At 44.6% G+C, this 15061-nt stretch overlaps 1 protein-coding gene across 1 annotated transcript in view; it reads left to right on the plus strand.

Moving 5' to 3' along the window:
* The window catches only part of LOC126443007 (uncharacterized), a gene marked incomplete at its 5' end in the record, with an annotated part of 48504 nt that overhangs the window by 24184 nt on the left and 9259 nt on the right, over positions 1 to 15061 (plus strand). Inside the window, 2 exons of the mRNA XM_050090855.1 lie at positions 3383 to 3558; positions 12273 to 12481. Of these exons, the coding sequence (XP_049946812.1) occupies positions 3383 to 3558; positions 12273 to 12481 (385 nt within the window). The remainder of the gene's footprint in view (positions 1 to 3382; positions 3559 to 12272; positions 12482 to 15061) is intronic.

Here is a 15061-nt window from a genome sequence, read left to right on the forward strand (position 1 = left end):
TAAATAAACGTAGCTGACAAAAGAACTGTAAAAAATGAGCCCGGGAGTATCTAAATAAATACAAAAATTTTATTAAGAAAATAATATTTGCACATATCTGCAACACAAGTAAATCCGTTTTTGAAACTTCCTGGCAGATCATATCAGCGCACACTCCGCTGCAGAGTGAAAATCTCATTCTGGAAATCCGTTTTTCTCTCCACCACCGTACACTTGCCTAAGGTGTCTGACTGACATACAGTTGAATGATTCCAAATTCAGGATGGCAGTGTTCTTGAAAATTTCCCACATTCTTGCCACCACCTCACGACCTTTGACGTGCATGACGCTCTCTCTGTGATCACAGTTTCGGAGTGACGTCAGCATATCCTCACAGGTCATTCCTGTATCGTGGCGGCTACTGCGATAGTGGGATCGAGTCAATCACGCTACTGTCTTCCAAGACATGTCACACTTTATTGTTCTGAGCAGCTGGGCAGAAGTGACAACTGTGTAGAAACTTGTCGAAACACATGAAGCGGCCGCACTCGTCGTGGAGGCCTCGCCCGTGAGCAACAATGTTGTCCCAGAGGCAGGCAGCTTGGACCCTGGCAAGCAGGTCTTCAGCTGCATCTACAGGTGTTTCGTACACCTACATCTTGGCATAACCTCAGAGAATGAAGTCGAGCGTTGTAAGATCCAGCGATCCCATGGCCATCAGAGAAGACCCCCCCTATCCAGTACTACAATGAGTGTGAGTATTCTTCAGGTGCTTGGTGCTTGCAAACATTAACATCAAAGTGGAATGATCTTGGATAATGTCCTAAAATACCTTGACTGAGAATCTTTGCTGTTGGCCTCCGATATGGGTGGCGTGGGTGTTGTCCTCATTCTAGATCTGCCTGTTTGGCTTTTGAAAACAACATCGCGGATGAATCAGGCCTCATCCGCAAACAATACGAACTGTATGAAGTTGGAAAGTACAGCTCTGTGAACGATACTGGATTGACACAAGCAGACATAGGGCTCAAAATCCGTTCGTTGCAGTGCTTGCACATTTCATCTGTGATTACTCATTGTGCACTGTACACAGCAACACACCTCACCATGAACACGACACAAGCTATCTGATGCAATGGAAGCTGACAGCAGGGTCAGTGGTGTGCTTGCGGCACAGGTTAATGCGCCACTGCGGTGCTTGAGTGCTACGAGCCGAGTTGTGCACAGTAGGTCCGTTTGGTGGTCAGGTGTCTACACTGTTTATCAGCTGCTACTGTTCGAGTGCACAACGGACACCCGAGATCTTTGCCAGAGTGTGAAGAACTGCAGGCATCATTGCAATACATGCATTCATTCAGACTGACAGTCGTTACTTTGAAGAATTGCTGTGAGCTGCATTGTTGTTAGGTGGTGTATGCTGTGCATGTCCTTAACACAATAAATATGCACTTTCGAGTATTGGTTCCCTACCTCAATATAATCTATTGTGGAACCACTGTCACCTGTTTCAGTGTGACCCAAAAGGATTGGGGACCCCACGTACAGAGAACAAGAGCAGTTCTGTCCCACTTCTCTCAGACTCTCCCGACGGCACCCATGTCTGTGGTGAGCACTCACCTTCCAGAACAACATACTGGGTGATGCTAGGGTAGATAGAAGAAAGGAAAACAGAATGGGCAAGTGCGAGAGGGACTCACGCACTAAGGGTTCTGTACAAACTCCCCATCCTGGGAATCGAGATTCCCAATGATTTTTGCCTGTTATCGAGACTCTGTAACTTTACTGGCAAGACACTGCTCCCAGCAATACCAAGATCGGTCCAGAAATTCTTCGTTATTTCCTCAGCCCAGCCCAAACAAACAAGAACAAGCAAGCAGAGGACTTTAGTTTACATATGTAGGGAGAGAAGATTTAATAACATATTTCCGTTTACGTACTAAATCATGAATACAACATACATTTTATGTTTGGATGCAGTAATGTTCGTATGTTATACTTTCAACAGGTCATGAATACAATGTATGTCCAAATCGAAAACGACATTTTTATGTGATATAATGACAAATTAACAAGTTTCAGATTTTTTGCTCTACTTGTACCGGAAAACTTAGTTGTTGCCAAATCTCACGATTCCAAGTCAATGGAGAGCACCCTATAGGTTTCGATGACTGAGTTTTCGATTATCAAAACACGAGACATAAACGGCCGTATCTGTTGACTGGAGTCAGTTATAAGCTTACAGATTTTACGCCGCCAAGGATCCGTATACCTTTGTATGTGACATAATTTGAACATGATACCCACAACGTATCCAGAGAAAAAGATTCCTAACAGATGGACGGACAAATAGACAGACTGATAAAAAATAATACGAAAAGTATTTTCTAGAGTTATATAGTTACCAATTATGGATTTTAAGATTTTTTTCATTTATTTGCACTGTGAAATCTGGCTTCTTTCAAAATGTCATGATTCTAAATCAACAGGAAGCACCATATTGATTTTATGAGTGATGTTTCGAGTATCAAAATATATAATTTAAATGGCTGTATCTTTATTGCATTGACTTAGAAGCTTAAGATTTTTACAACGCCAAAGTAACATAGACCTTAATATGTGACACAAATGTGAATTTCGTACCCGAAAATGGTCCAGAAAAAATGATCTTAACACTCGGACAGTCAATACATTCCTTCAAATCTGCAATATTCGAGACGTGTTCAGATACAGACGACATCGTGTTAGATGACGAGCAACAAACGCAAATTTTCGGCAAAAGCGATCAGCCAGGCAACAGACAAACGCTACAACATTTTGAGTCAAACTGACATTTCGTGTGTGCACAATAAACTCAGACAATGTTTCAGATATGGAGCGGCGGATGTCTATCGTTGCGTTTGTAGTAGGTCATAACATGTGTTCAGGTTTGTCACAGCGTTGGTAACGAGTAGGATTTTGACGGATTTGTCAACAGTCTGGCCATTCTATTTTCGAAAATCGTTCAAAAGTTTGAATAGAATCTCGTCAGAGTTCCAGCTACGCCATGTGGCTTTACACGTAGGAACTCGACGCTGCTGGCAGCTCCAGAACATTTCAGTTGGATACATCGTCACGGGAGTATACATTCATACATTCAGACGTCTGTAATGTCAACTACCAAGAAATATCTGCACCTCTCTTATCGGATGTCACAGTTTGAGAAATGTATTTATTTAATAAAACCCCACTAGGCATCTGCTGTGAATTAATGTTTTTATGCCTGCACAAAACTGAATGTACTACACTCACGCGCTGGCAGTAATTTCAGTGTCATGTAATAGTGCTACATGTAACTGTATACTAAGACAGGCTGCTGCTTGTGGATGTTATGAAAGTAATTTCAACTATTTTCTGTGTGTCTCAGGGTAACCACGCAAGTGATCAGCAACTCCACGGTTGGATTAAGGACATGGAACGTGTGAATGACATGCTGCGCACGAAATTAACCGGATGTGTACATGACATGCAATTAGCCAGCAAACAGGTGGAGCACTACGAGGTGGAAGAAGACAAGGACAGGCCAGGGCACGTGATAATCAGGTATAGACCAGTGTACACTCAAATGTCTGTCGCACTCACTATGGTTTATTGGAGTTTATCTCACTTTTATCCATTAAAGTATTCATTACAGTTATAGAAAACACAGGGATCATTTAATTCAAAATGGAGTAAAGAACTAGCACTAAGAGACAGTAGTGAAGGACATGGTTACAGAAACTCGTGATTTACAAAGTTTTTTGACTCCGCTTAGCCTTCGATTTTTTGATTCGTATTGTGTCTTAAAATGTGCCACGTATTACGTAACAGACCAGCGGAGAAAACTGACATAAAAGACGATGCTACTGCATTTACTAGAGAAAGCATTGATGGTTACAGACACTTCCGAAGTTTTCATAATTTGTGGAAACAATGATGTGGAACCTGACACGAAAAGTGAGCGTGTTCTCGTCTTATTCGGGACCAAAAAAAAAAAAAAATCACTTCGGGAGAAATTACGGAAATACCGTGTAGTTGCGACTCTAGTCCAGATACTGGCATCCAGTCGGTGAGGGAAAGAGGCCACAAGTCATGTTCATCTCAATACATGGAGGAAAAATCTAAGCAGCGATGAGGGAAGATGGGAAGACGTCAGCAGAGGGCAGGAAGCGGATAGCCATCGTTCTTATATTTTGTCCTGTGGTTGGTGTGTTTAAATCAGTCCGTAGTATAGAGCGTAAATAGTGGAGGTTGTGAGCGGGAGGAAAGCGGAATAGTGTCTCGAGTGTTTGACATATGGGGCCGTGGAATGGAGTGTTGTAGGAGATATGTTGGCACTATGGAGGGTGACCAGGTGGCTTCCTATGTGGGAATGGGCAAGCTCCCAGCAGGCAGGCACCCCAGGTCTTGTGGCGGTGTTGTTGGACTCTTCCAGGTGGCTTATTGTGGGATAGCTATGGAGGTGGAGAACATGGATTAGGATGGACAATTAGACTCAGTCGTGATTGCTATCAATAGGATGAAAGACTTCTGCAGTTATATCTGAAGATGTCGGTAGGGGAGCTACTTTGGGATGAGTGTGTCTGGGAAATGGACTAGGTCTTTTGAAACGAAGGTGATCATCCGACATCTACAGTTAAGTTCATCATGGGAACTGATGTGGATAAACAGCTGTGGAGAGGCAGTGGTCAGTGTGAGGAACGAAATTATGTGCTATAGGGTTTCTCGGACAGAGACAGGCAGTAGGACAGATCACGGTCAGGGTGGTAAAATACACACTCAGGATAAAGTATTATGCAGGATGATTGAACATGACTTGTAGCCAACTGGAGCTGTTTTTGAGGAACGGTATTGTTACTCCACAATGTTTATTGTGTGGGGATTTTTGGTTTGCTACTCCACATCTGTCATCAGAACTGTGAGTGGGTTACCGGTTCACTGTGTACGGACACATGCAGATAGTGTGACGGGATAAAACTATCGATATTGTGTCAGGCAGTGGGAATGAAGGTAACAGTGGTTGGGAAGGTGAACTGAAAATCGGAGATGGGTAGATTTCAAGACAGGGGTGCACTACACAAAGGAAGCAGCTGATCGGATAGCAGAGTACTTGTGGAGTGCACGTGGGGGGTTTCAGGGTAGCCAGTAGTTTGAGGTACTCTCATGAACACTCGCCAGTTGGTACACCTTTAGGGAAATCAGATAGCTTTCAGAGTAAAGTCAGTTCGACTCTGAAACTTTTATCAGTCAACTGTCGAAGTATTTGTAACATAGTTCCCAAATTTACTCTCCTCCATGAACGTTCTCAGCCTCAAATTATTCTTGAATTGAGAGCTGGCTAAGACCCAAAGTAAAAAAAAACTCTGAGATATTTAGCGAGTCTTGGAATGTTTATCGGAAAGACATATTCGACGCCGTAGGAGGGGAAGTGTTTATTGCAGTTGACAAAAAATATTCTCTTTACTGAGGTTGAATTTGAGTGCAATAGTGAAATTACGTGGTCGCACATAACAGGACTAGGTGAAACCATATCAGTTGTTGGATGTTTTTACCACCCACCCGACTCCGCTGGGACAGATGTGGAGCCATTCAAAGAATCAGCATTGCATAAATATCCAGATCACGCAACACTAGCTGGCGGTGACCTTAACCTACCGAGTATAGGCTGGGACGTCTATGGATTCACTGCAGGTCGTGCTCACAGACAGTCTTGTGAAGGACTTTGGAACACATTTTCCGAAAATTGTGTTGAGCAGCTAGTTCGGCAGCCAGCACAAACAGGCAGGACCTTATCGATGGCGTCAGCATAGAGATGGGGATTAGTGATGGTGATTTCATCATAGCAACTATGGTTACGAAAGTCAGTAAATCAGTCAAGAACGCTAGGAGAGTTGATATGCAGTTGTCAGCGTCTCACTAAGACAGTAAAATACAATCATTTAATTCCAGAATTATGGCCATAGAGGAATTATGGCTAAAGTTTAAAGAGATTGTAAATCGTGATCCGGAAAAGTATGCACCTACTAAGTGGATCAAGGGCGGAAAAGACTCATCGTGCTTTAATAACAAAATTCGGAAAAGGCTGAGGAACGAAAGGCTGTTACATTCTCGGTTCAAAAGAGAACGCCCAAATGAGGACAGCAAGGTTTGTAGAGATTCGTGCGTCTGTGAAAAGATCTGTGCGCAAATCATACAACAGCTACCACCGGAGAACCGGAAAAAGTTTTGGTCCTCTGCAAAATCGTTAAGCGGATCTAACGCTTCCATTACAGTCACACGTTGACCAGTCTGCTTTGGCGCTAGAATATTCCAAAAGGAAGGCCGAAGTTAAAAATTCCTCGTTTAAGAAATCGTTCACGCAGGAGAATGGTACAAACGTGCCGTCGTTTGACCATCGCACAGAGTCCCGTATGGAAATCATAGTAATGAGTACCGCTGGCGTAGAGAAACGGCTGAAACAGCTGAAAATAAATAAGTGGCAATGCCTAGGTGGAATGCCAGTTTGGTTTTACTAAGAGTAGTGTACGGCATTGGCCCCTTACTTAGTTTGCATTTACCGCGAATCTTGCGATCAGCGCTAAGAACCAAGCGAATGGAAAAAAGTGCAAGTGAAGAAAGGTAAAAGAACGGACCCACAAAATTGCAGACCAATATCCCTGTTTCCTGCAGAACCCTTGAACATATTCTCAGTTCGAACATAATCAACTTTCTTCAGACTAAGGAGCTTATGTGCACAAATCAACACGGTTTTGGTAAGCATCGCTTCTGTGAAACTCACCTTTTCCTTTTCTCGCATGAGAGCTATGGATGAAGGGCAACAGACAGATTCCATATCTCTAGATTTCTCGAAAGCATTTGACACGGTGTCCCATTGCGGGGTGATAACGGAAGAACGAGCAATTGGAATAAGTTGAGTGACTGCAGGTTGACACAAGATGACGTCGACAAAATTTGTTGTTGGTGTGATGAATGGCAGGTGGCTCTTGCTGTAGAAGAAAGCGGATGAGTAGAAAAAACGAACCCGCAATATCCGGATACGGCACTCCAAGTGTCCTGCTTACCACAGTCGAAACAATTCAGGGGGAGCAGGTAGATTTCTTACCGGAGGTTCGATCAGCATGCAAGTGTTACGTATATGCTTCTGGAGCTCAGCAGCAGATTCTATGAGGGTTCTTCCAGATCCGGAAACGCACTCATCCACTCCCTAGGTCGGTATGACATGTCCCGCGATAAGCATAAGCGCCCTATGACGATCTTCGACGATTAAGTCGAAGAGAAAATCCCAATACCCAATCCCCAATCCAGTTCTTTCCCATACAACACCAATGTCTTCGCCTACCTCAGGCAAGTACCAGACTCACAACAAGTCACAGACACCAAAAAACTATAGAAAAATCAGACACGCACGTTCACAGGGGAGTAGAAGCCGAAAGGCTACAAACTCCCCCTCACACTTCCCCAAAGAGGGGAAAGTAACAGATGTGAGCAGCGGCAGGGAAGAAGACACTCATTTCGAAGAAAACAAGTGTAGAGAACCTGGCTGCAGAACGATCCTAATGACGCCAGCATACATTTCTGGTAGGGACCACGAAGACAAGATACGAGGAATTACGGCTCCTAAGGAAGCATATAGACAGGCGTCTGTCCTCGCTCTGTCAGCGAGCGGAACAGGAGAGGCAACGACTAGTTGTGGAACAGGGTACCCTCCGCCACGCACCGCACGGTGGCTTGCGGATTATGTATGTAGATGTAGATACAAAAGACGATAGTTGAGAGGAATTATTGGTTTCATGTCCGTAAATTTAGTGAAATCATTTTTGGCTTGGTTTCATTTGGAATCGTGAGGTTTTATCTATTCTATTTCATTTGTTTGAGTCTTGTGACTGCATGCATGAGGGTTGTGGTGTAATAGGTGGCCCCAGTTGTGTGTAGATAAGGACATTGACAGGAGTTTATGACGGCGGTGACGAAGCTACAGTGGTGGTGGATGTGGTTGGAACTTCCTGCACCGGCAGTGGTGGGGGCGATGGGGCGGGCCGCGGTTTGGGGCTGGCGACGGTGTTGGCGACAGAGCCAGCGGCAGAGGCTGCTGGAGAGGGAGTCGACGGTGGCGCAGGTGGCGGCGACGGTGGTGGAGCATTTGACGGAGGCAGTGGCGAAGGAGCTGCCGGACTACGGCTCTCTGTGAGTGGTGAAGCAATGAGGACGACGACGAAGGGTGGGAGATCGTCGGCGAAGAACCACTGGGAGAGTCCAGGTGAGAGCTGAGGTGCTGGCGAAGTATAGTGGGGCGTGTCAGTAAAACGGAGGATATACTTCGTACTGGAAATTTTGGGAGGACATTTTGAGGTTAACATGAGTAAAGCGAGTCAGAGAATATACTCCAGCCGAGAATGTGCTCATCGCGAGTAAAAGGGTGAGGGATGTTGCTCAAAACAAAGAACGTTCTCCGATTACGTATGAATAAAACTAGAGGAGCTTCTCACAATCGGAAAATATTGAAGCGAGATCTGTAGCAGTCTTCGGGCTGAGTAAGTTCTGTTAAGTTTTACCTACATTTTGGCAATGATGGCAGAATTCATATTGCTTGGGAGGCAAAAAAAGAAATATATAGCCCAACGAAGTGCTGAATTGAGGAGCTGTAGAAGTTTATATCGCTTTGACAATAAGAACATCATCTGCGGACGACCTCTCAAAAGAAGTGAAAATTGAAACATTTTTATTGCTATTTAGTAGACCCAAGTTTTCAGACTGACGTACGAGAACATTTAGCTGTAGGCCTACACCAAACAACCGTGTCGCTGACTTTTCCAGACGTTCACCATCATGTATTCTCACAGCATAAGTCTTATATAGTGTGATGTTAGAAATAAGTAGGGTTACCAGAAAAATTAATAACTGGTTTATCGCAAACCTAGCTACCTGTTACTCGTAAGGAACGCATGGTGGGGCGCTTACGTGCTTTCGAAGCGAGCAGACAGTTGTGGGCCGTATTTAACCAAAATTATCTCGTGTTAGAGAACTCTGACAGAGTTCCAGCTTGGAGTAGGTAAAAAGTCATGTAATCTTAAGATTTCGTTCGCATAATCTTCGCCTAACTTCTATAACTGAAAAGTTTTCCGCATGTTGTAAATTCGGTAACCTCAAGAAAATGCATTTTCATAAGCTGTACGTAATTGTCTTCATAATTTGTTGCCGCACATAAAATAAACAAAATGAAACGTAGTGCAACTCTGCCTGAACACACTGGTGCCGGTTGCAGACATGTCGCCCGTTTGAGCGAGCTGAATGACACGTGACACTGCGCGTGCTTTCTGTGCCGGACACGGCAGACCACACACACCGAGAACTCAGCAGGGAGCAGAGGTAGTGAGAAAAAGGAACCCTCTCGTCAGAGATTATGGCTTCGAATGTTTTGCTCGTAAGAACTTTCCCTGAGAATGTTCTTTTGCTCCGAGAATCTTCTCCAGAGAACGTCGTCTTGTTTATTCATACGACCCAGCGTGTTTACCTTCTGTTGGATGTCAATACAAAGGCGAGAACCAAAGACGCATGAGGGGCCACAGCGGCAGTGGTGCAGCTTAGGTAGCGCCCCCCTAGTCCAGGCAGCGCACCATTTCGTGTCTCTTCTGTAGTTCACGTATCGCCATTTACAGTCGGTCATTTCTAAATTCCGTCAATCCACTTCGTTACTGGACTCGCATGGTACGTTCAGTAATGGCTCCAGCACCACAGGCCAAAGCCGCCTATAGCACACAGACCCCTGCCTCTGCACGCAAATTGTCGACGATTGACTTCCGTCGCAGCGGTCTGCCCCGCTTGTCGACACTCCAGCTCCATGTGGCGAGTATGTATTGCGTCCTCTGTTGATTTGCCACTTTGTGTGGCAACGCACTTGCTCCTAAACTGAATATGGCAGTCAGTGTTGTATCATTATAGCTGTGTAGTACATTCCCAACTGTCCAGATTTTCTTTAGAGCTTGTTTCAGTGGATATTGTTTGTTCACTTCCTTGCTGCATTTAAATCCGTTCTTTCGTTGCCTTACGGAATGAACGTTAAAAACAGCCCTTTCCCGAAATTCTTCCACAACGAAATCTCCGTATAATGTTTATTCAGATCATTGTCAGTGTGCACGTACATCCTCCATCTGGGGCGTAGAAATGATGATTTTCATCACGGCACGGGTTCTGAGTCCCAGCTTGTCAGTGGAGTAGGTGTGGTACTGTACCTCCAAGCAGAACAGCGTGCTGGTGTACGAGGCGTGGAAATGATTTGCGAGCCTTAGCACCATGGCACCACATGTCTTATGGGAGGGACTGCTTTCCGGTCAAACTGGGGACCCAGACATCACACGGAACTCATTATGATGCAGCTTCATGCTTTAATTGGCAACGACGTTGTCAAGTAACAGTGATAACCAAGGACCATACTACAAGGAGTACAGGGAGTACGGATTGTTCTGCATTGTATCTGGCAGTATGGAAACTTTCCATCGTTGATGGGCTATAGGGAATGTAGTCGTAGATTAATCAGGAAAAAATTGTCTCATACCAGATTCTGAGGGCTCCATTCTCATCATAATATGTACCTGACACATATGCATCGAATCGATGTACCTTAGGCCAACAATTTCTGTATGATAATTTTCACTGCCAAACTAGACACCCGCACCAACCAATCACGAAGCGAGACGGAGCGAATGCTTCAGAGCCAAGTAAACAAACATTTTTATGCAATAGTGAAGCGTCATTTTGTCAAGTTTTACGTCAGCAGACATGTACTTCTGCACGTCAAGCATAGCAGTGTGAGATGGTGGGATGCACACTGCCGGATGTAAGCAGAAACATTATAAAAATGCCACAACTGATAAGGGTATAATGAGTAAAACGAAAGACCTATTGTGAAATAAAAACACATGTTTGGTATTTGCAAAGACGGTTTTGAAATAGCTTAAGTTATCGTATCGCGCTGTCCTTAGCCGTTGGATTAGTTGAAAGGGACTGAGTAAGTGGACCTGCTTGACGGTACACTCACGATTGTCCATAGAGCTCTTCTTCCTGTGGGAGTTCTGCTTTCAGCTGTCGTACAGTCTTTACGGAAAATTATCGCAGATGCCACATCACCTAAAGCAGATAGGAAACTCCCTGGCAGGTCAGAGCCGTGTGTCGGATCCGCGACGTGGACTCTCCACTGCGGAGTGAGGATTCGCCCAGGAAGCAACTCGCGAGGCCTCTGGTCACTGCAGTGCCCATCCTTCCGGGAGCGCTGGTCCCGCCAGCCGTGCAGGGGAGCTTCTGTGACGGCTGGAAGGCAGCGGCTGAGCTACTGGCGGAAGTAAGGCTGCGACGCCGGCTCTCGGTTCCTGCCTGCCCAGCTCTATTTTTTTAAGGACGTCATATTCGCCATTGACTTTAGAAATTGTTTTACAATTGCAGTTTCGACCTTTTGAGCCATTTTCAAGTGGTAATGTGGAAGATTTTGCTTCAGCTAATGACAGACATGTCTACATGTCAGCGTCTAAAATCATCTATAACAAATTCGAACAAGTCATTCATATCCTTAACATAAATATCACATGTTCACTCTCTTGCAATGAATACGAAATTCTTCTTTAAAGAAAAGAGGTATTCTGCGGCAAGCGCTGCAGTTCTGCTGTTTGATGTGTCTGAACCAGTTAAAACGGTATAGTAGCACACAACGGAGTGGATGATCTGCAAGAAATAGTTACAATCGGTATATCACTCAAGTGCTCTGAAATCTAAAGATGAAATCTCGATGCGCTGAAATGCACCAATGGGTTTGCGTTTGTTTGCTGTCTTTCTATGCATCCTTTAAAGAATGAAAATGCTAAAAAGACCAATGGGTTTGCGTTTGTTTGCTGTGTTACTATGCATCCTTTAAAGAATGAAAAAGTTCCAGGTTTGTGTGCCAGTGTGGCACACAGTACTCATCTACCAGGAAGTATCTTATGCACTGCTGAGTGGAAATCCGTTCTGGATACTTTTAGCCGCACGGGATTAGCCGAGCGGTCTCAGGCGCTGCAGTCATGGGGTGCGCGGCTGGTCCCGGCGGAGGTTCGAGTCCTCCCTCGGCCATGGGTGTGTGTGTGTTTGTCCTTAGGATAATTTAGGTTAAGTAGTGTGCAAGCTTAGGGACTGATGGCCTTAGCAGTTAAGTCCCATAAAATCTCACACACATTTTTGGATACTTGTACGTTCTTGCATAAACTATACATGCTAGGTCTTTAACTTTTAACCTCGCACTTTGTGTGCTACAGGCGGCCGCTGTTGAGTGAACGCCTGCTGCGCTATCAGCCGTGGAGCCCCTCCTTTCACGACGACTTCAGTGCGCTGTGCAAGGAGCGGCAGCCAGAGGCGTCGCAAATGTTCAGCCTCGCTGACGAACTGTACGCCTTCCATCGTTTCTACTGGTACACTGCAGCTGACCACACCGATTTATTCTACGAAGATGTTGTCAAGATTGTAGGTAAGTTTAATACTGGGACCCGGCCACTTCACGGTTATGCGCTGACAAGTGTTCAAGTTGTTCGAGGAATGAAATTCAAATATCCTTCTGAATATGTAGTTTTAGCTCTTGCGTGATTTTGCATGCCACGCAAGGTAATCTCTGGTGCTCTTTCCAAAGTCAGTGTTTAGATTCCTCGGCAACTCTCCGTCTGGATCTATGACAAGTTTATGTGACACAAAGGTCAAAGGTGTACCCCCAGCTGCTCGTGGCCCGTGAAGGTTTCGATGCCGGCGATGTACAGAGGCTGTGTGATGTTCTGGAGACGTTACTCAAGTGCCAGCTGGCTGCTAATGATTGTGCAACACACTCGAAACAAGTGGGTGTCTCACAAATAATGTTTGCAACCTCAGCCTAATAGGCAACCACCTCACCTCGTGTGTCCGCCAGTGTCTGGTACACTGAACAACTCGTCTCCCTCCCGTAGGAGGCCCGCAGCACCTCTAAAACAAGGCCCATCCCACAGCACTTTGAACTCCGTCTCTGAACGCCAGTGCAGATAAGACCTTCATATATGTGCGACACGTGCCTCATATAAAAAAGTGTTCCTTCTTATCTTCTATAAACGCTCTAAACTTCTGTACACGTAGTTTTTTTTTTTTTTTTCTTTTCAGACCTAGTCTAAGGCTTGTTTTGAAAATGGCGAATGGTTTCTGCAACCTAACGGCTTCAGACAAGCTAATGTTTAGTCAATACTGTAACGTGTAGTGTTCTACATTTCTCGTCTATGATCCTGGCATGATACTGTTCGTATTTACTAATTTTCTTTGACGAACAATATTTCGATTTGTAACAGAACAGTTAATTGTATGAGGTACACTGTTAATATTATCCTTTGAAGTGTCAGTACTATGAACTGTAGTAGGACTGAGGAAACACTGTATTTTCAGCTATCAAACCTGTCTGGTAATCAACTCTATTTGTTCGAATCACTATATTCTTTAAATTTATTATTTTGCTCTCGTTGCTGGACTTTATCTCTTACTCGATCATCTATCTATCGTTGCACCAGACATGAAACGAGCTGTAATCGTCCATTCATTTCTTTCTTTGTAACTGTCTGATAGCTTCTTGTTCGGTAGGGGGTAACTCCACTTAAATGAGAGGAAGGGGAGACAGTGGGCTTGTGCTCCCTCAGCGGAAAAATTATTTATGCCTGCCGTTGTCACTCTTGACCGCTTCAGGCAATCGAACTTGCAGGGTTCTAATTGGTAGTAAACCAACTAATTAAAAAACTAAGGTGGTCGAAAAGGGTTACAACACATAAAGAAGTAAGTTATCATAAGAATATGCGTATATTAGAACCACGGACTGTAATACTGCGAAGAACGGTGTTTACAAAATTTCTGCTGCAGCCGATAATTTACTGCAGACACTCATAAGAATAATAGTGGCACATAAACGGAAATACGCATTGTTAGCAAGTTACTAAACAGGCAGACTTTTACCCCATCTGTTTCTAGACTCAGCTGCACTCGGCAGCAACTCTATAACTATGACTGAAACTGTTATGGACACCGAGAACAAACGTGTGAGCTGTAGTTGATGTTTCAATTCCTCACGAGTGGCGACAAGATATTAAAGAATGAGCAGCGACAAGACCTTACAGAGTTGTGGACAACTAACCGTTTGTCTGGAAGCTAACTTTAAGCCCGACATTGAAGATATCTTCAGGGGAAAGTTGTCATGATAATCCAGAGAGATCGGAGAGATCGTGGCGTGGCAGTTCGGTCGAGATAGGGAGGGGGGGGGGGGAGGGGGAGGGGGAGAGAAAGAAGAAACGGGTGCGAATCTCTTCTGAGCACGTGGCGATGTTGGAGATGGCTTGCGACATCCAGCAGGCTGCTACAACGGCCCTGTCTGAAAGAGTTGCCCTCGCCACTATTAAAACCGTGGCGCTTTACTGTCGGCTGTTTTACGCATCACTGTCCAGCAGAACTAGATGCTTGCCCACAACAGACCAACGTATCAGGAACTGAGTCCTGATTTGCTGTCGCTGCCATTGTGTAAAATCAACTAAATCGCAAATCCGAGGCTACAGATGTCAAAAATACTTCCTGTGTGACGACTATCTGACCCGGTATCGCAGAACCACCTGGCCTATCCCAATTACAAACAAGACCAGTCCAAGTTGCAAATTTTTATTTTTTATTCATTCGATGATTTGTTTCGGACCGAGACCCATTATCAAATCACCATAACATAGTCGAAAATGGCATTTCCGAAGATGTCAAAAACGTGCAATGAACATTTGCAGTGCATGCAGATAACTCATCGAATGAACAAAACCTCGGAACGGTTTTTCGTTCACTGATTACCAGAAGTTGCTGACCCAAACTACAGCAGCATACTGGAAGTTCGTAAAACCACCCATGTTAACTGGGCCCAAATGTACAATCCTTGCACAACTGCATCATCTACACAGCCTCAACTCGAATGATCTAATAAATATAAAGTAAACGCATTATTCACGACACTAAACTTACATTCCGCATCCCAACAACTACATGCATTGCATCCTCACCACCAAATATATTGAGT

The sequence above is a fragment of the Schistocerca serialis genome, unplaced genomic scaffold, assembly GCF_023864345.2.
Source record: "Schistocerca serialis cubense isolate TAMUIC-IGC-003099 unplaced genomic scaffold, iqSchSeri2.2 HiC_scaffold_1420, whole genome shotgun sequence".
In the NCBI taxonomy this organism is placed as follows: domain Eukaryota; kingdom Metazoa; phylum Arthropoda; class Insecta; order Orthoptera; family Acrididae; genus Schistocerca; species Schistocerca serialis.